The 21,939-nt window shown below is 39.6% G+C and overlaps 2 protein-coding genes across 2 annotated transcripts; both read right to left on the reverse strand.

The window, feature by feature from the left end:
- Positions 1-1,011: 1,011 nt before the first annotated feature.
- LOC124294621 lies at positions 1,012-2,223 on the reverse strand. Its single transcript, XM_046740649.1, has one exon. It carries the CDS (start codon positions 2,221-2,223, stop codon positions 1,012-1,014), a length of 1,212 nt encoding a protein of 403 aa, XP_046596605.1.
- Positions 2,224-11,587: 9,364 nt separating this feature from the next.
- Positions 11,588-13,495, reverse strand: LOC124294624. The gene is made up of 2 exons (XM_046740680.1): positions 12,321-13,495; positions 11,588-11,696 (listed from the first exon to the last, which is right to left on the reverse strand). The coding sequence occupies exons 1-2, from the start codon at positions 13,493-13,495 to the stop codon at positions 11,588-11,590; spliced, it is 1,284 nt and encodes a 427-aa protein (XP_046596636.1).
- Between the last annotated feature and the right edge of the window lie 8,444 nt (positions 13,496-21,939).

A 21,939-nucleotide genomic window follows, 5' to 3' on the forward strand; every position in this document is an offset into this window, starting at 1 on the left:
TGTGTTTTTGCACTGAGCGTGGCAGTGCTCGCGAGTTCATCGACTTCTTCTAGTGTTACGACTGGTCTTCTTACTTCCACAGCTGATTCGTTGGAATTTATTGCATAAACGTAAGCAAACCCTTGTTGGTTGGTAACCAGGGCCTGTCCCAGGAATATGTTAGCGCCTACTCCCAATTGTTCTACGAATCCCGTTTTTACCGATGGATTCGAAATTTTTAGTGCAATCACCTGAGCCGTTCGTGGTGGTATCAATATGTAGTCTTCGTTTAGGAGTTTGAATGGTTTGCTAGTATTATTCGGTATTATTTTTTTTGTATCGAAAGATATCGTTGCATTTTCGTTCCGTAAAAATATCGATCCTAAGATTCCGTCTTCTTGTATCGGGAACAGATCGTCGACTATATGGAATACATGAAGGTTGTCACCGATTCGAATGCTAGTTGTTTCTACTACTTTTATTGGCTCATGTATAGCACTGGTAACGTGGATCTGACCTTCGAGTGATTTACACGGAACATGCGGATGTATTGCTCCGAGTTTGATTATGTTTACATCAGCACCGGTGTCAACTATAAATGTGCTGGGTTGTCGTGTGAGTTCACCGGTGGTTATTCGAACCTTCGGTGTTTGTGTGACAGATGTTATGAGGATACGCGGTGGTGTTTATGTGTTGGTTCTATGCTTGTTAAAGGGAATAACGCCGGTTTCGCGAGAGATAAGGTAGTTGTTTTTGAAACAGATAGTCGCCTTTTCCGAACGTAAAAATTCTGCACTCAGTATACCGTCTTCGATGATAGGGAAGGAGTTATCGACAAGATGGAATTCGTGGCGTGTATTAGCTAACTTAATGTAGAGACTTCCTATTGTTCTGATGGATTCTTCCGTTATCCCTGAAATCTGATTTTATCGATTTTTAACAAATTAATATTAGCGCCAGTATCTATTATTAGTGTCACGTACCCATTCAAAGACTGTGGGCATTGTGTTCGAATCTGTAGAGGGCCAGATTCTATTTGTACGGAGCTGACGTTTGGTTTGGACGCTGCTCCGGTTTGAGGGAGGTCGATGCGTCCGCGCGGCCGTCCCTGAACTTGTTTAAATGGCTCGCGTTGCCTGAATATTCGCGATGTTGCTTTGCTTCGTATGAAACTTCCGGGTGGACGCCTGCATCGCAATTCTCGTTCGAGTAGTATTGTGTTACGTAATTAACCCTGAAGTTCGATTGTGAAGGATTTGGTGTGTTATACTGTTGCGAGCGTTGACTGTCATTTCGCATGCGGTCTAAAGGTTGGTTTGTCGGGTCTCTTGCTCGATATTGGGTATTGGGATTGTTCTGTTGTTGACGATTAGTGTTATTTTGGGAAACTCTTGAATCTTGGTGGATTTTTGGATTCTGGGGATATTGGGACCGATTTGAGCGGCACTTATCGTTTGAGTGGCCTTTGCGACCACACTGCGTGCAAGTTGTGTTGTTGCGCTGCCTCGTTCTGCACTCTTCTATACTATGACCTGCCTTCTTGCAGTATCTACACACCACTAATACGGAAGGTTGTTCAGGACAATATTTATCGATGTGATCGGTTAATTTACATATACTACATTTTATATGGTTTTGTATTCCATAGTTAGTATCACGGTATGAGGCTAGTTTAAGTCTATCTGATAATAGTTTTTCAGTCTTGGTGGCCGTGTCTATAGCCATTTGTAGGGTTTGTGGATTCTCATGAGCTACTTTCATTTCTAATTCGTCTAGTAACCCTTTGATAAATCTTAGTCTTGCGGTTTCTTTGATATTTTTCTTTAGCACTTGAGCATCACTGATAGATTCTGAGGCATCTATTGATTCGTACGCTTGTCTTGACAGATGTTTTATTCTAGCACCGTAATCTAGAACGCTCTCGTTTCGCCTCTGTGCCGATTGTGCGAGGTCTAGCTGGATATCTGGGAGGTGTTGTTTAGACGCGTAGGCCTGTTTCAGGCAGTCTAGCAAATCTCGAAGAGAATCCGGGTTATCTGACTCTATATATTTACTCGCGTCGCCTTCGATTTTCTTGCGAACGAGTGTGGAGAATAAATTCAGTTCTCTGGCTAAGACAGCTTGTTTTGCGCATTCTACTTTAGTTCTGAATTCGAATACGGGCATATTAGTGCCATTGAACGTCGGAATCAGAGCTAATGCATCTTCAAGAGGCAGGTGCGGAAAAGTGCTTTCGGTAGCCATGTTGTAAATCTTAAACTAGGATTTGTCGACTTACAAGGTGAAGATGAAGAGGAGGAACGGAATAAAATGTTGCATTCTTCCGTGAGGATGTTGGTTCAGCGATTTCGTGTCTGTAGCCGGTGAAGACGTCGGTGTGCATTGTGTCGTACTAGAAGTTGTGAAGAATGAAGATGTCGTCTTAGTAGCAGCAGGAGATAGTCTTTCAGCAATATCGATTTGGAGATACGGATTTGTCTGTGACGTTCGTGTGAATCAGAGATCGTTAATTGCGTTAACGTAGAATATGGCTTTCAGAGTGTCTTCAACACTATCACACAGTGGTATTACTTTTGTATTAACATCACTGAGCGTGCACACTTCGGAACCGGTCTATCAGATGGCACTTTATGCGTAGCACACACGTAAAATTGTATCACTGGATTTCCGGAAAGCGAAGGCCACCGCTGCCACCAATGTTACGTCCGTGAGTAGAGTTACTCCTGAGCGGTAAGAGTAAACTGGTTGGCTTCGCTTTTAAGTTCCAGGACAACCGGAAATCAGGATGAGGATCGAATAACGTAGGGTTTGTTTGAGATATTACTCATATATTTATTTCGAGGAAGCTCAGATGGCGGTAAAAACGAAGTGTGTTGTATGAAGCTATGTAAGAAGTCTAGATGTGACGTTGTTGAGAGTTAGAATAGGAGTGTTTCTCGAAACGTGAAACGTACGGGTGCAGAAAAGGTGTTACAATGCTAGGAGTAGGGAATGGAATTTGATGAGTAAGCGTGATAGTGAATAGCGTGAGACTACGTAGAGATAAGAGGAAAGGACAGAGACCATGAGATTAATGTAAGAACTGTGGGAGAGTTAGCGAGTAGGAAAAATAGAGAGAAGTGGTATGCTGGACGTAACAGTGTGAAAGTATTACCAACAGATCGTTTTCCGCTACTCGGTGCTGTTACTTTCAGGACAATTTGAAAAGTGTTGCATGAACTCGTTTGATTAACGCATTTATTCGTTTCTTTGTTTCAATTGCGACTGTAGTCGCAGTTTCATAATGTAGCTACACAACATTTTGTTGGAGACATTGAAGTGATGCATTATTCACCGAAAATTTAATGCATTATGAAACGGACGCAGCATTATTGTGAATGGTGTTTTTTTTCACAGATCACGAGTGCACCACCTCGACATACAAGTTTAAATTGCTGAATTGACGTAATCTGAGATACTGTATTTGTGTGTGTACATATAATCATTTTCAATTATTCAATTTATTTATCTATCTATTTATTTATTTATTTATTTATTTATTTATCTATTTATTTATTTATTCATTTATTTATTTATTCATTCATTCATTCGTTGATTCATTGATTCATTCATTGATTCATTCATTTAGTCATTCATTTGATCATTCATTCATTCATTTATTTATTCATTTATTTATTTTTTCATTTCTTTGCGTATGGCCAAACCGGTGGGGAAATCCTTTATGGACCACCCTAGGTAGGGTACCGTCACTCCCAGGAGTGTGGGACTCGCCTTACGGAATACCCACTGAAACCACCACCAAAACCGTTACTTGCTGTCGTCCACACCCCACGGAACTGTCGTCGTACCTGTTTCTGAGAATCAAATATCACGATTAGAACATTACGAGGCACATATTTTAATAAAATTAAATCTATAAACGGATGTGAACTAGACTTTTCACCATTTTCGTGACACCATTCTCGCATTACAGAAACGCTGAAACTCAGGTTTATTTGCAATAAGATTCATTAGAGTTTAGTAGTATTCAATACGAGCCTTTAGTAAAAAGAAACTGATCTTGTGTTTTATTACTGGTCTCGTTCTGTGTTATTGGTCGCGAAAAGCCATTCCTTGCTGTCGTCCACACCACACGGAACTGTCGTCGCATCTGTTTTTGAGAATCAAATATAAGGATTACTCGGCGATTAGCTTGGCGCGTCAGGCGTATTAAATAACAATCGAAGATCTGGCATTGTTTAGCGCCAATTTCAGCAAACAGACGCTAAGATTCACTCGAAGCATTAACAACGAAAATCAGAGTTTTACCCAAAACTTCCACAAAATCAAGATTATTGCCACGTTCATTCGTAGCATTACCCGCATTTTCAATTATTTAAATATTCGCATTACGTTTATAATCTTCAAGTTACCGTGAAGTGTTATGAGAGTTGTTAATTTTACACGTTCAACTGTAGCGTTGTTAGTAAATGTTGAATGCTGTTGAAAAATAATTTTATTTTACCACTAATTTCACCACTTTGAGTTACTGTAACTGTATTGTTAGAATAGTTATTGCTAGAAAATTAGATATTAGGATGGACAGGGACGTGCGGACGATCAGGATGCATCGGATACTAGCGGAGACCGGGAACAACTTTACAGGATCGGCGAGGATGTACCGAGAGCGATTCCCGGAGGACGGGCAGCCACCGTCGAGGCAGTTCTTTCGAAAGTACGATGTTCGCAATGAAATAATCTTCAGAATTGCATAATCGTGTTAATTTGCACTAGAACTCTATGCAGCTTGCGCGCATTGCCCTGAATAATATATTTTAAACATTTATGCGACATACCTGTTGGCTACGTCAATTTTTTTCCTGTAAGAAGCCGAAGCTTTTGAAACTTTGCAACAATGTATGATTCGAGTATGCGAAACTTCATCTCTAGGCTGGTGGCAACGGAGCAGGAGCACGGCGTGCTAAAGCGGGCACGAGAGCAGTGCATCAAGCCGGTGCGGGATGGCCCTGTCCGAGCAGCGGTGGAACACGCCGTCCAGGAAAACGGAAAATAGAGCCTCAGACGCCTCGCGAGGACACTGCGTATGTTTCTTCTTTCTTCGTTATATTTTTTCTCAATTTAATTTATTCTGAGATGTACGTATAGGGCATTCCGTGCCAAATTCGCTGAATTCAACACTCTCTATCATTGGTTTTCTTGAATTTTTTTAACGCAATAGTGTCTATAACATTACCAATTGCTGTGCAACATATTTCCGTGTATCCACTTCGGGGTGAAGAATGTCCAAACCTTTTCCAGGATCTGTAAGAACGCTAAAAAATTCAATTTCGTGTTTTCATCAATTTCGGATTGACCCCCTGATTAGATGATTTTTTAAATATTGCTTTCGGCATTTCCAGGAATTTCCAACTGACCAGAATCAACGGTATTTTAGTTATTCACATTAAAATCAATGGTGCGCGGGCAACCTGAACTGTTCGTTTCATGCGAGGGGAAAATAATAATTCGAGATTTGAGTTACACGGTAATTGTTTGAGTTTAATTAATCTGAATGAATTAATATAGTTTAACCTAATTTTCTTATTTGAAATCAATTCTTTTAAGTGAGGTAGATTCATATAATTCAACTTAATTCGTTTCAATTCATCCATTTCAATTCTTGATAATTCACGCTAATTCAAGTGAGGTGGAAAAATTTCGAATTCATTCTTTCGTATTTCCAATAATTCAAATTATTTTTCTCAACTCTACTTGATTTCACATTTTTATTTAATTTTTACTCTCTGTAAACATATAATTCTGGCATGAACCCAAAGTAATTCGAATATACTTGATTTAATTTTCCGTAATTCAGTTGTGTCTCGGTTAATTCTCAATATTTTAGTTAAATTTAGTGATTCAGTTAATTCTCATTAATTAAGTTATTTCACATTCGTTCAGGTGAATTGTAATTAAGACGAAAATCCATTGACTCGTCAGTTCAGCGAGATATTTCCCCGTCGGTTCGATGCGAAATTTTATTACCAAGTCATACCTCGTTCTGTTGTGTGAGTTTTATTAGAGACGAGACAATTCTGGACACAAATTCAACGTATATATAGGTGTTAATGCGATAATTGTCTCTTCGTGCTTTCTAAAAAAAGTAATTAATTCCCTACAGAGGTTCCTCGAGAATCTGTGAGAAAAATCGCACGTGAGCTGAACCGTCCGTTTAAGTACCAGCCGGTGCAAAAGCTGTGCCCAGGTGATGCCGAACGAAGACTGACGTACTGTCGCTGGGGACTGGAGCGTCTGCAGGAGGATCCCGATTTCTTCAGGAACGTGTGCTTCACGGACGAAGCGCTGTTCACGAACCTCTAACTCGTCAACAAGCAGAACTGTCGATGGTGGGCTCCGGAAAACCCACACTGGATCGTCAAACAGGACAACCAGCACCGTTGGAAGCTCCACGTCTGGGTTGGAGTACTACAGGACAGCATCCTCGGGCCCATTTTCCTCGACGGAAATCTAACGTCTGCCAAGTACAGGACCGTACTCATCGAGGAACTCCCCCGCCCGATGGACGGAAACCCCATCCGTATGGACCAGGTTTGGTGGCAGCAGGACGGGGCCCCTGCGCACAACAGTCACGCGAACAAGGCAATCCTGGACGCCATGTTCCCGGAGCGGTGGATCGGTACGAGAGGTCCGGTAAGGTGGCCAGCGCGCTCACCAGATCTTACCATCTGTGATTTCTGGTTCTGGAGTAGAATCAAGCAAATCGTCTACGAACGGGCCCCCACAACGAAACACGACATGCGCCACCGCATCGCCGAAGCGTGTGCCGCTATTCCTGTTAGGGAGATGCAACGGGTGCGAGGGTCGATCCGGAAACGGCTCACACTTACTGTCCAGCAGAACGGAGGGCACATCGAGCATGTCTACAGGCATCGGAACCATGAATGAAATGTGAGATATGAATCTTTTTACAAATCTTCAATGCTTGACAACGCGAAACTGTCATGAATTATCATTATTGTTATTTTGAGGGTTAAAAAAAAAATCTTCAGATGTGTGAACATAATATAACAGAAGTGGTGAAACTTCAAAACTCTTTTTGTTTGCTACCGCACACAAAACTGTATCTGATGTTTGAATGACATAGGAATCGTTATCATCAAAAAGGCACCTCGTATTTTTCTTATTGTGCTGTTTAATGTTGAAAATAGGTAAGACGATAGTCCCGTGGGGTCTCGAGGATAAGCAAGATATGGTTATCGGCAAACATGAAGAGCTGGCAAAATCAGACGTGAAACGCAAGATAAGTTTCTTCTTATTAAACGCTCATATTGAACACTACAAAACTGTAATGATTGATTCTTATTGCGAATAAATTTGAGCTTCAGCGTTTCTGTAATGCGAAAATGGTGTCACGAAAATCGTAAAAAGTCGAGTGCACATTCGTTTGATTCTGATGCACGTCAAACTGCATCTGTAGTTTCGAAAATGTTAGATCTAATTTTATTAAAATATGTGCCTCGTGATTTTCTGATCCTCATATTCGATTCTCAAAAACAGATGCGACGACAGTTCCGTGTGGTGTGGACGACTGCAAGGAATGGCTTTTCGCGGCCGATAACACAGAACGAGACCAGTAATAAAACACAAGATCAGTTTCTTTTTACTAAAGGCTCGTATTGAATACTACTGAACTCTAATGAATCTTATTGCAAATAAACCTGAGTTTCAGCGTTTCTGTAATGCGAGAATGGTGTCACGAAAATGGTGAAAAGTCTAGTTCACATCCGTTTATAGATTTAATTTTATCAAAATATGTGCCTCGTAATGTTCTAATCGTGATATTTGATTCTCAGAAACAGGTACGACGACAGTTCCGTGGGGTGTGGACGACAGCAAGTAACGGTTTTTGGTGGTGGTTTCAGTGGGTATTCCGTAAGGCGAGTCCCACACTCCTGGGAGTGACGGTACCCTACCTAGGGTGGTCCATAAAGGATTTCCCCACCGGTTTGGCCATACGCAAAGAAATAAAAAAAAAAAATGAATAAATAAATAAATGAATGAATGAATGATCAAATGAATGACTAAATGAATGAATCAATGAATGAATCAATGAATCAACGAATGAATGAATGAATGAATGAATAAATGAATAAATAAATAAATAGATAAATCAATAAATAAATAAATAAATAAATAGATAGATAAATAAATTGAATAATTGAAAATGATTATATGTACACACACAAATACAGTATCTCAGATTACGTCAATTCGGCAATTTAAACTTGTATGTCGAGGTGGTGCACTCGTGATCTGTGAAAAAAAACACCATTCACAATAATGCTGCGTCCGTTTCATAATGCATTAAATTTTCGGTAAATAATGCATCACTTCAATGTCTCCAACAAAATGTTGTGTAGCTACATTATGAAACTGCGACTACAGTCGCAATTAAAACAAAGAAACGAATAAATGCGTTAATCAAACGAGTTCATGCAACACTTTTCAAATTGTCCTGAAAGTAACAGCACCGAGTAGCGGAAAACGATCTGTTGGTAATACTTTCACACTGTTACGTCCAGCATACCACTTCTCTCTATTTTTCCTACTCGCTAACTCTCCCACAGTTCTTACATTAATCTCATGGTCTCCGTCCTGTCCTCTTATCTCTACGTAGTCTCACACTATTCACTATCACGCTTACTCATCAAATTCCATTCCCTACTCCTAGCATTGTCACACCTTTTCTGCACCCGTACGTTTCACGTCTCGAGAAATACTCCTATTCTAACTCTCAACAACGTCACATCTAGACTTCTTACATAGCTCATACAACACACTTCGTTTTTACCGCCATCTGAGCTTCCTCGAAATAAATATATGAGTAATATCTCAAACAAACCCTACGTTATTCGATCCTCATCCTGATTTCCGGTTGTCCTGGAACTTAAAAGCGAAGCCAACCAGTTTACTCTTACCGCTCTGGAGTAACTCGACTCACGGACGTAAAAACACTAAATTGTCACTAATTTTGATAAGATAATTATCATTTTTAAATTGTCATCAAGTACGGTTAAGCATAGGGTACGACGTGTGGGTTGACAATGTGCAAATGGCCGCCGTCGCAGAGATTATGTACAAGAGTCGGAAAGAAACGAACCGAGCACTTTTCAAAATTATCTTAGACAACGATAGATTGACAGAGATGAGTCCAACCGGGAAAGGCAAACGCGAAGCCATGCCGGAGAATATTTATTACGCAGTGAAAAGTAATTACGCATTATTCAATGTATGAAATGTAGCGGGCAACATTGCAAATATTATGTCCGCGTCCCTGTAAATTTCAGCATTCGTTGAAAAAATTTTCATCGAGGAGGACGGATTAACATACGAGGAGTATCGAAGGTGCATAATTCTGTTGTGCAATACTATGCGCGATCCCAAAAAATAACGGATTTCCGAATTTACGCATTGTACATATTTTGAATGAAACAAAATATTTCATTGCACATGTAAAGACCAATCAAACATTTGTATTACCATATCTGCAAGGAATTGTATAGAATTAAGTATCAAATCTCTGCATCGGTTTACAAACTCAATATTATTTTGCTAATTATTGTCATTGACGAACTGTCATTGAGTTGAAATGGAAAGTGAAGCGTGGCGATCGCATTCACGAAAAAATACTGTCTTTGTCGCCCACGAAATGGAAAAATCACAGGTAAAAGGTAAATGAATCATAACCTGACGATTATTCCTTGATGCTTCTACTTCTGTCATAACATCGGCCATACTTCCGCCGTACTTTAACGATACCTCAGCCTGTCGTGCTTCGCACATACTTCTCTCATTTGGATAAGAATAGTACGATTTTCGTATCGAATTGAAGAGCAATGCAAGGGTTTCGTTCTAAACAAATGCAAATCATTTCGTTCTTACGCATTACGTATCAATTTGTCGGACAATTAACGAAATTTCCAAAATGCAACGGCATATTTTCCTCGGAAATAATTTCGAACCGTAGTTTACTGTCCCCGGTTTGATCATTGCGTGAAAATAACGCTGGGTCGTGGCAATATTGCGCTCATTGTTACTACTAGAATCACAGAAAAGTCTGCCACCCATGTGCTTTGTTGCCGCGGAAATATTAGACGTACGAAAGTAAATACACGGTGTCAGCATTAACCAATTTTTGCGCATCGTTCTCCAGTGTATAAATAAACTGACCTAGAATTTTGCGATGAACAAGCATTCGGGTGAATTCTGTTCGTTTCTTCAAATCATTTTTGTGTAAAATAAGAGTGATAAGCCTTTGTTAATAAGGCTGCACTTTGACAGAATTGGGTTGATTCGATGATCATTTTCGAAAGAATTTCAATTTTTGCGCTACATCATCTCGTCGTCGCCGCGTCGGCAAACGGTAATAGCGGGATCTTGATCGGCCGGATCGGCCACGCGCGAGCGTTCGCTAACCTCCGCGCTACAACGGTTGTCACTGGCAACCGATGATAACAAAATGCTTGTTAACCTCCCGTTATGCTGTTTTCGTGTTTATTATCATTGATAATTTTAAATGCGGACGTTTTTCTCACGCTTCCCTCAATGCAGATGTTTTCAAACTACTAATCTTGCTGCTCGCCTAGCTGCAAACGGAGAAAGTCAGTCCAACGAAACTCATCGCGCAGAATCGTCAATGACATATCGTATACCGCTACCTGGACTCGGGTGAAGTTGGCGCTGGTCGATATTCCAAGATGAAGACGATTTATCTTGACCTTGGATATTTGTTGATAATGTTATTCTTGGATATGAAGGTCACAACTCAAAACACTTTTTTATCGTGTTAACGTTTCGGCCCTTGTGGGGGCCCTCCTCAGAACATTTTATTTAAATATCTGTCACAAACAAAAATAAAAAATGTACAACTAGGTTTTAACAAAATTAGACATAGTGGTATAAATAATATGCAAGGATGTTTAAGCAAGTATAAATGAGGAATTACCTCGTATGAGATGACACTTCCAATTACATAGAATGCGTGTTGGTGATTGATGTATAAATAGAACAATAAAAACGATAAAAACAAAAACCGAAACACACTGCGTTCGCGACACGTAATTCCCACGAATTCATATTTGTTGTTGGTTTGGTAAAATGAAATAAAACACACCGCCGTTATGGTTGAGTCCAGAGCACATAAGCACAAGTGGAACGTCCAGTGTGTAGTGGGGAGGAGATCAAACAAACAATCATTCTGCTCAAAAATTCGGAGCCATCAAACTTAATATTATAAAAATATATATTTTAGGGAATCACAGATTCAATATTTACAAGAGGAAACGGGTGACAAAGATCCATTTAATCAGACGAATCACTACTGTTACCAGGAAATTCTGTGTACGGATTACAGCGATGTCGATAGCTTTGTCGTGCAATGTCAACTTTTTTTCTAAAACATTCCAAATTTCTCTTTTTTTGTTCGTGATCAGAACTGTCATCAGGGTGTTATCAGGGCAACGCAGAGTCAACGGGTTAAAAGGAAACCAAATTTTTTTTTTTAGTGAAGGAGGTAAAATCAAGAGCAAGCTCGGTCGGTAATGGACAATTACAATGGTCGTATCACAGAGGTGTAAATGTGACTTAGATGTTCTATGTCTTGTTTACGGTTAACAGAATTGGGATGTGCAACAATATTGCACATTTCTAACAGTAGCCTATTGTAATACAACGGTTCGACGTCAATAATGCTGGTTTGAGAATAATTAAACGAGTGGTCGAAATCGATGGCATGTCTCGTCAATGCAGTATAATTATCCTCGTGTTCACGGATATTGCGTTTATGCTCGGTTATCCTGGTGTGTAGTTGCCTACTAGTTTGGCCTATGTAAGACATATTGCAATGGTTGCACGGTATTTTGTAAACTACACCAGAGCGCATACCCAGGGGTAAGGGGTCTTTACTCGAATCAAACATAGAGGATAGATCATGTGCACATTTGCCCACAAATTGAATTTTGTACTTAGAGAATGTTCTGTTAAGTGACTCAAACAACCCCGCAACGTATGGGATGGAAATATAGCTTTTTTGATTAGTTTGTGTAGTAGTTACATCGATATTGTTGTTAGGGCTGGTCGATGACAAGATGGAATCGTATTTAAACTTTATATGTTTGTTGAGCAGGCAAGGTGGATAGTCGTTTTTACTTAGTACCTGCTGAATCAAGGACAAATTTTTTTTGTGAAATTCCATACTTGAGAGTCGGATCGCTCTGTCAACTAAGCAATTAATCGTTCCAATTTTGTATGATCTGGGATGGTGAGAATGGTAATTTAAATACCTTTGTGACCAAGTAGCCTTATGAAACCAATCAGTTTTAATGAGCTGGTTGTCATTGATGATCAGGACATCTAAAAAGCTAATTTGGTGATTAGACTCTAATTCAGATGTAAATTGTAGTCTCGGATGGAAACTGTTAAAAACTGAAAGCATTTCTGCAACTTTATCCGAAGGGACAGCTGTAATTATGTCGTCTACATATCTGAAAAAGAATGAAGGCTTGAAGTCCAGTTTATTGAGACAATATTGTTCAAGGTCATCCAAAACCAAATCAGACAAAATTGGAGAAAGAGGTGAGCCCATCGGTAAACCATAAGTTTGAGCATATATGTTATGGTTAAATTTAAATATGGCAGCCTTAAAACATATGTGCAATGCTTTCAAGAGTTCGTTAAGTGGGACCGGAATTTTGTCAACCAACTGATGCCAGCGCTGTTTAATAGCGTTGATTGCAAGATCTTGTGGTACGTTTGTGAACAAAGACACAACATCTAGCGAGACTAAAATATGATCAGCTGGAAGACGAAAGTCCCTAATCGCATTCACGAGAGCAAAACTATCTCTTACCCGTGACAAGGGAGGTATGATGTTGTTACCTATACATTGACTAAGGAACCGAGCCAGATTGATAGTTGGACTATCAGTGAAGGAAACTATGATTCGTACCGGTGTACCAGGTTTGTGAATTTTCGGTAGTCCGTAAGCTCTAGGTGGTAGGCAATCAGTTTTTGCAATTTGGCGTCTCAGTTGATCAGAGATGAGTTTGCTTTTAGACCAATCAGTTGTTAGTTTTTTGACTTCTTGTTGCAAGGTACAGGTGAGATCGTATCTAACAACTTTGTAAGAGTTGTTGTTAGAGAGTTGTTGCAACATTTTATCCTCGTACATTTGTTTGTTCATCACAACAGTCGTGTTTCCCTTATCCGCTTTCAAGAAAAGTAAGTCCTGGTTGTTATTTTTAAAGGTCTTAGTTTCTTTGATTTTGTGAAGGATATTCTTGTCAGCGTGAAGGGGAACAGGAGTGTTGATGAATTTTTTTATAGTGTTGGTGAAATCTTGGCGGGCCGTATTACGAGAATTAGAAGAAATGAAGGAAATCTTTGATTCGAAATCAGAGATGAGTTTGTTGGTTGGGATGCAGTTAGTCTTAAAAGGAATGCCATATTTGGGTCCCATTTTTAGCACGTCGGTAACATTGACGGGGATATCAGTATTACTGAGGTTTACCATCCAATTTTCAAAGGTCGGGTCAATTGGATTAGAAGTGCATATTATTTATAGCACTATGTCTAATTTTGTTAAAACCTAGTTGTACATTTTTTATTTTTGTTTGTGACAGATATTTAAATAAAATGTTCTGAGGAGGGCCCCCACAAGGGCCGAAACGTTAACACGATAAAAAAGTGTTTTGAGTTGTGACCTTCATATACAAGAATAACATTATCAACGATATTCCAAGATATTTCAATTCCACCTGTTCCCCCAGTTAGTACCGAATTTTCGACAAAAAGTTCGAATTTTGAGATTTATTTCTGGGTGATTGGTTTGCCGAATCCCGGAAAATTTTTGATATCGGCATTCAGGATTTTGCGTATTTTCAGAAAAAAAAATTCAACCCAATTTTTAGTCCCGAAATCGAAAACTTTTTTTTCGCGCGCAAACACGGTTGTTTTTAAAAAATTTTCGACTTTGCTATCGGAGAGATCGTCGCATTTCCTTTGAAAATCATGCAAAAATTTTCTCAAATTATCACACGGCTAGATTTGGGGGGGGGGGTAGCCACTTTATTAAAGTCAGATAAAATATTAAAGTATTATTAAATTTATTATTTAATTATTAAAGTAGATAAGAATACACTGCTGACAGGTTACCGTCTTGTGGTGCCAAAAAAGTTGACAAAAACGATTTTACAATAGTTCCACGCATCACATATGGGCATGACAAAGATGAAGATAGCAGCCGGGTCCTATGTGTGGTGGCCGACAGTGGATTCAGATATCGAAGCGAAAGAAAATACGTGCGAAATATGTCTAGTGGATACGAAAAATCCTCAAAAAAAAAAAAAAAACTACATACACCATGCGATTCTTTATTCTTGTTAGTTTGTATTCTTAAGTGCAGTTATGACAAATGCTACAATTATTTCATTACTCAAAAGGACGGAATTGTGATGTAATCCCCCTCTTCCCAGAGACGACGGGTGTCGCGGGCAGTCAGTCGGTCGCTGGTCTGTTTAGCCCACACACGATCAACGTGTCTGGTCTGGTCTATATGCTATCGACCCGTTAGACTTGATAACCGGGACTACAGGTGTCGCCCATTCGCTGACGAGAACCGGCTTAATATGGCCCAGTTCTACGAGTCTCGCAAGTTCATCTTCTACTTTTATTTTCAACGCAAGCGGAATGTGTTGAGCCTTTAGCGGTCTCGATTACGCGTCGCGTTTGAGAAACAATTTGAAGGTACCTTTGTTATACTGTCCTTGTCCTTCACTTAACAACGTCGGGAATTTCCTTGCCATCTGGGTGCCTATTTCTAACTGGTCCATCTTGTGGCACTAAACTGTGCCCCCCAGTCCGTGATCGCTCAAGGTAAGCGGCCACAATTAGAACGCCGGTGACCATTGCCTGCCGACTATAGGCGGCTTATTGCTTGAGACGACCGCGCAGTATAGCAGTTTGTTCACATTTTCACATTGAACTCTGATCTTTCGCAAAATTCTCAACGGTTTTATTTATGTGTCGTTATAGCATCGTAATGTTGAGCTAGCTGAACTTAACTCGGTTCCCTTCAATTTCCTTTCCACAATTCTTTTGAAATTATCGAAATTGGTGAATTTGTATCTACATCCATCACCATTCTCTCTCCGTTTACAATCAATGACATACGCTGCGCTTTCATTGGACTCTCGATTAACATGTATCGGTCACTAGCACTGGTGTCATCACTTATTACGTTCACATCGCAGAAATACATTAAATCCTCTTTTGAGTCTTGTCCTTCGTTCAGTGTTTCTGTAGCCTCAGCCTCGACGTGTTGAACTTGTTGGCTCTGCTCCTTCGTGTGACAGATTGCCTCCGGATGACCTTTCCGTTTGCAAAATTGACAAGATAAATTACGATATATGCATGTTTTGATAGTATGGTTCGATCTGAGTAGCATAACAACGCCGGTTTTGAATACAAACACCTTCTTTACCGATCAAGCCGCCTGTCGCATCCCAGACGCAAACCCTTGAAGGTCACCCCAACTCTCGTAAGATGAAACGTGCTCTGCCGTACCGACCTGAGGTCAAAAACGTGCAACCTTACCGACAGTTGTATCGGTCGACGGTAAAAATCGCACTGCTTTAGCAACAATTCTTATCGGTCGAAGGTCAAAGCCGTGCTGTTTTACCGACAATCTTACCAACCAAAGGTCAAAGTCTTCATGTAGTGCTCGTCTGCCAACGGTAGAGGGTGCAGCGGGGGCAAGAACTCTTTAACCGTCCCGCATTCTTTTCCCACGATAGGAGTGCTGATTTGTAACATGAACCACCTCAAATTCCTTTCCCACGGTGGGACTGCTGATGTGGTACATCAACCACCCCAAATTCTTTTCCCACGTTATCAACTACGCGACATTCCAAGATGAATGGTTTTGAGAATTATTTTTCACTTACTCGGATGCCGGTCTGATATCAACAACGTGATATTCTTTTTGGCTTGTAACTGTACTGTGAACTCTACGATAAATTTTGAACGGATTCAGTCAAGACCAGAGTGCAAGGTCGATCTAAAGCTGCGGTAGTATACATTCAGAGTCAAGGATCTGCGATGCTGGGTTACTATTGCTCTGGAAATGCAAAACGAAACTCGGTTTGAGTACAGCTCGGTCAAAGATGGAGAGCAAGGTTGAATATTACATAATCTGTGTATTGAAAAAAAATTCTTTCCAAAGAGCTTAGGTAGACGTGTGAAATTATTTCATGAATATTCTTTAAAAAACAGTTGTATTAAGTACAATTTTTAGGCTACAGTTGACAATCACTTCACAACGATAGTACAATAATTTTATTAATCAGTATCGTAAGCAGGATGGTATATTAGCCAGGAATGCGGGACCGTTCTGGTAGATGCTTCTGCACAGTAACACAAATCGTACACCCTCGCTATCCGAACAGTATGATGATTTTGTAGCCAATTTTGAAGTAACAAAACGTTTTGTGCTGCACAGATTGCGTTGGGTATTGTATGCACGTCACATCTTAGAGACATAGCTGAAGTTTTTTTGCAAGGTTTGAAGCAACGGACAGTCAAAGTCCAGCATATCGATGATTTGAACTTAGAGGACAATTTTGAGTAACCAATCTCGTTTTTCTTCTCCTTTTACGTACATGGTTTCAGCTTTGCACAGCCTGTCTTCAATGATCCACTCAACTTCCTCAAGCGGTATGGTTCAACAGCTCCGAGGTAAACCGTGAAAATCGCGTTTCAACCAAGAATTTTGGCCTTTGTATTTGACGTCCAGACAATCCCATTCGTAAGGTGGCTTAAAGTAAAACATTGTTGGAGATGCTTCCGAGTAGATTGGAATTATAACCAATTCTTTCAATGTTAAGGTATCGTTGAAAGGTCCACGAAAGCCTTGTATGTCAACGATAAGCTCCATCTTTGAACTTTGCGAGATGGTGGAAACGGGTCTGCTTTTATACCAACTTTTTCACTCCACCACTGAGCGGGTTGTAGTTAGTTAGTTGATTGTATTATTCTTGTCGAGATTTCACAATATATACGAGTATATACAACATAGTTCCAATTTATTTTTTAATACTAAAATTCGCTTATTGCCTATAGTACACTGAATAATGAGCAAGCGCAAAACATATAAGAGCATAAAACTTTCTCAATATTTTACCATCTATTGGGAGAGAGAAAATCGTATGTATATCAAGCGATCTGTTTTTTAAGAGAGGTAGTTTTAGTCCGACTCTTTTAAAGTATAGCTCTCTACATGAAACAGTTAGGTGACCCAAATCTATAACTTCGCTGCAATAGTTACAGTATCTTCCTTCAGATATTTTGTAATGTCTAGAGTCGACTATTATTCTTGTGTAGTAGGAGTTCGCTAGCCTGTATTGACAGATGACTTTTAATATTTTCAGAGGTACTGACGCTTTCAGATATTCCTGAACCTTATTCTTAGCCTGCAACCAATTGTACATGATAAGTGAGGAGGACTGTGCTACTTTTTTCCATCCATATCGCTCAAGTATTCTTTATACTTCTCTAATAGTTCAGGTTCTTGCAGCGTTATTTCGCCTGGCGTCGTTTCATTCCACAGGTCTAGCCTGTCAATTGGTTCAAAGAACATTTTCTTCACTAATACCACCCAATTATGGTTCACATTGTCCTGGACACCTTTGTACTGACTTAAATGTAGTTGTCTGAGGAAACAAATTTTCGGGTATCGATCATCTTCCATTCTCAAAATTTTATTAATCCATCTTATGACTTGCTTAAAGACTAAGAACGAATACTGACTAAGTCCCAATTCTCTTCTTACTGCATAACTCGGTGTGCACTGAGGTAAATTCATGAGTTTTTTGAAAAAACCTAATTGTATCTTTTCCACGCTTTCTAGATGCCTCAGTGAATACACCTCTGTACCGTATAATAATATTGATTGTACAAGCGCCCCAAATAGGTCGTCGTAAACTTTCCAAGAATTCGCATGTATTCTATGTATTAACGCTAATGTGGAAGAGCACGCTGCTTTGGCTTTGGAAACTATTTTTTTGTATGTAATTCATATGACCCCATTTGAGTAAAGGTCACCCCCAGATAAACGTATTCCTTGACTATTTCAACAGAGCTATCTCCGAACATGAATTTTTTTTCTTCCTGTTTATGTCTGCGGCCGCCTTTTCGAAAAATAATTACTTTCGTTTTTTTGGTATTTACAGATAACTTATTTATTACACAGTACTCATATAAGGCGTCAATTATTCTCTTAATATGAATGTAGCTTTCGGCCAGAATGACAATGTCGTCGGCATATGCTAGTAACATAATTTCTACTAAATGATTAATTGATACACCTCTAATATACTTTTTTTTTAGCAGAAAATCTTCTAAATCAGCAATAAAAATTGAAAAGAGGATTGGGGAAAGTATCTCACCCTGCAATACACCTTTTGTAATATAAATACGGTCTAAAATCCCGTCTGATTTCCCAATTCTGATATTTGCCGACGAGTACAAGCTTTGAAGAATTTTTATAACTTTTGAGCCAAGCCCTTTTCTTTGCAGTTTACCCCAGAGCATGGAGTGATCTACAGACGGGAATGCGCTTTCAAGATCAACGAAAACCGCATGTAATTTGCCTCTTGTCTTCTGTATATGCAATTGGATTATTGAATTGAGTGTGAATATATTATATAAGCAACTTCTTTTTTTCCGGAATCCTGCTTGCCATTCGGGGAGAATATTATTGATGTCGCACCTGGCATCAACCCTTTTATTCAGAATAAACGTTAAGCATTTGACAATTGTATTTACAAGCGCAATTGGCCTGTAATTATTTGGATCCCTAAATGCTCCTTTGTTTTGATACAGCATTTTAGTTAGTATACAGGACCAGTTGTTTGGAGTCTTTTCTGTATCCATAATCTTATCGAACATTACATTCATATATGTATAAAACCCGATTCGGAGTAAGAGTTTTCAGAAACTCGTTTCTAATCGAGTTTATTCCAGGGGCCTTGTTTGATTTAGTATGAGCAATACTTTTGTAAATTTCATCTCAACCTATTGGAGAATCCAACATCTCATCCCCATTGGTGAGCTCAGAAGTCGGAGCTGTTACCGGGTTGTTAACCTCGTAGAACTCTCGAAAAAAGTTACGCCATTCATTCAAACTAATACTCTCAGCCCCCTTCATCGGCTTTTTTCTGTACCTGTTCACCGCTTTCCAAAATTCTTGTGGATTTTTTGCGTCCACTACTCCGTTTATAATTTTTTCCCAATATTCTTTTTCATTGCGCTTACATACCTCCTTGTATTGCGTTTTAAGAACTAGATAGTCGTCAACCTGTGACTTTTCAAATTTTGATTTTTTACAGATCTTTAGAGATTTTCTGAGCAGGCTCTTTATTCTAGTGCATTCTTTATTTTTTTGGCACTTTTCTAACGAGATTCCCCCTTGTCGTGAGATCATTCCCAGTTCCCTGGCCGCTGTGATTATATTTCTAGAAAGAAGGTCGTCCATATCGTCTAAGTGCATGTTGAGGTTGCGAGGAACTTTGATTTCTTGCATTTTAGACTGAAACTCTTTACAGAGTTGTGGCTTCCATCTAATTAACTCCTCTTTTGTTTGCTCCGGGTATAGCTGACTCAGCGTTAAAACTAAAGGGAAATGATCTGATAAAGTTGGTAAAAGCAAGACTTCAAGGTCGAGAATGTACTCTAGAGCAATAACATTTCCCGAGATCAAATCATTTACCGACCGACCAACTTCACTGGCAAATGTGAATCTTCCCGGTTTATCACTTGCCGTCCTACCGTTAATTACGAAAAAACCAAATTCCTCCATGAAATCCAGTAAAAGCCTCCCTCTTTTAATCAATTCCTTATCTAGAGAGAGTCTCGTCCTTGATAGTGTCGAATTGACCAAGACTTCATCAAAGATGGGGTTCTCTGCTCTGATTCTGGCATTGAAATCCCCTGCAATTACAAACGCTTCTGTAGGAAATTCGCTGCGTAAATAATTAATTTTATCATACAGATCGCTCAGAATTATACCAATATCTGCATTGGGTCTAATATATACATTTGTGAAAATAAAACTAAAGTTGTTTTTCATTATCCTTAGTATTATATAATACTTAGATTTGAATAGGACTGTTTTCTTCTTAGTTGTTGAATCTGTATACACGGCCAGTCCTCCTGCTGCTCTTCCCCTCTCGGCTGTTCATACTGCTGGGCTATAGGTGAGCTCTTGTTTATACTGGATTGTTTTGAAAATTCTTACTTGCGGCTCTTCGGTACACCAGGTTTCACAAACAGCTAATACGTCGCCCGATTTAACAACACTCCCAAGTTCGTTTACGTTCGAAATACCCGTGCTATTCCAAAAGATTATTTTCGAGTGTTTATATCTATCTGATTTTAGCTATAGGTCTTTATTACTGATTCTTTTCGGCCCTGTTAGCGCTGCTAATCTTTCGGAGCTCCTGTTTTTTGTCTTTTTTGGCGTAAAGGGCACACTTTCAGCGTTCTGTTGTTGAATCTGCTTTTCAAAAGAGTTCGATTTTTTTTCCGCATCTTCATAAGTCATAAATTGCTGATCCACTTACAGTTGAAAACCTTTTACTTTTACGGTTTTGCCATGCTTTTCCAGGTCCATCTTCAGCAAACGCAATTTTTCTTTTTTTTCCCTCTCTATTTCTGATAAGTCTTTTCCTAGAATAACTCCGGTATTTTTCAATTTCATATTCTGCTTGAGAACCGAGTACTTTGCTCTTTTATTAACCATCGAGATTTTCACTGGTTTGTTCCCGACCTCTTTTCCAACTCTAAAAATTGCTTCTACATCCCTCTCGGCAATGCCTATGCCCGCTGTCCTGAAGATTTCCATCACCGATTTATTTAAATCACCATTCACTTCCAAAGTGTCAGGCACCTTGAACATCATCAAGTTTTTCTCTCTTTCCTGCTTCAGCAAAAAATCTATTTTCATCTCAATATTATCAATCCTCTCCTTATGGTCTTCATACTTTTGCTCCAGAGCTCTGCATCTCCCTGTCCATTCTTTTAGTTCGTTTCTGACCTCCTTCACTGAAGTTGAGAGATCTTCAGTTGTTTTTCCAATTTTATTCACTTCACTTTTAGTTTCGTTAACCGTCTCGCTGACTTTCTTCAGCAACTCTGCCAAATAATCAATCGTATTACTCATTATACAGTGTTTACTAAACCAAGTTTCCGAAGAGTCAATCACGACGCGTCCGATCAGCTCGGCGTTTCAGACGGACCTGAGCAGGTTGTATTCGACAATATGATTGTGAACAATCAAGCAGTACGCCAATGTTTCAGCGGAAAAGTTGGCTTTAGCTTCAAATTCAAAACGGATGTCGACAAGTCCGTACTTCAAAGATTCGTTTTGTTTTGAACAGTCGATAACGAATAAGGGACGTCTCGCAGGAATTCACTCTTTGTCAGCAACGGCTCGGGATTCTTGTCGGAGTCGGTAGCTTGGAAGTTTGCGTACATCTCGTACAGGAGCGCGTACAGTTTACGACTCATGTTGAGGTTCAGGTTACCGTACGGATAAGATTAGGAGTTTAAAAATAGCTTGACGTCCGTGATATTGCAATGATCGAAATGACTTGCGTTCTTGCCGGTCTTGTTCTTTCGACTTGTTTGGAAACCCAAAATGACGTTACGAGGTTTTTCAAGCTGAGTGGAAGTTTTTACAGTCCAAACGTGTTTCGATGTTGTGGGAAGTGAGGGATATTCGTACAATTCCCAACTGCGGAAGCTCATCGAAATAGGCGGATCTTTCTAAATAAAATTTAGTAGGTCAACTTTTTTCTGATTCGCGAGTTTCAAATACAGTATTAACCATTCCACTGCATCGATCGT

The sequence above is a fragment of the Neodiprion lecontei genome, chromosome 1, assembly GCF_021901455.1.
Source record: "Neodiprion lecontei isolate iyNeoLeco1 chromosome 1, iyNeoLeco1.1, whole genome shotgun sequence".
Taxonomy (NCBI): domain Eukaryota; kingdom Metazoa; phylum Arthropoda; class Insecta; order Hymenoptera; family Diprionidae; genus Neodiprion; species Neodiprion lecontei.

Coding starts and splice junctions, on each gene's coding strand:
- LOC124294624 (XM_046740680.1), bottom strand. CDS start 13,495: ATGGGACCCAAATATGGCATTCCTTTTAAGACTAACTGCATCCCAACC. Junction 11,697..12,320: donor AAGGCTACTTGGTCACAAAG/GTATTTAAATTA, acceptor GTATTACAATAG/GCTACTGTTAGAAATGTGCA.
- LOC124294621 (XM_046740649.1), bottom strand. CDS start 2,223: ATGGCTACCGAAAGCACTTTTCCGCACCTGCCTCTTGAAGATGCATTA.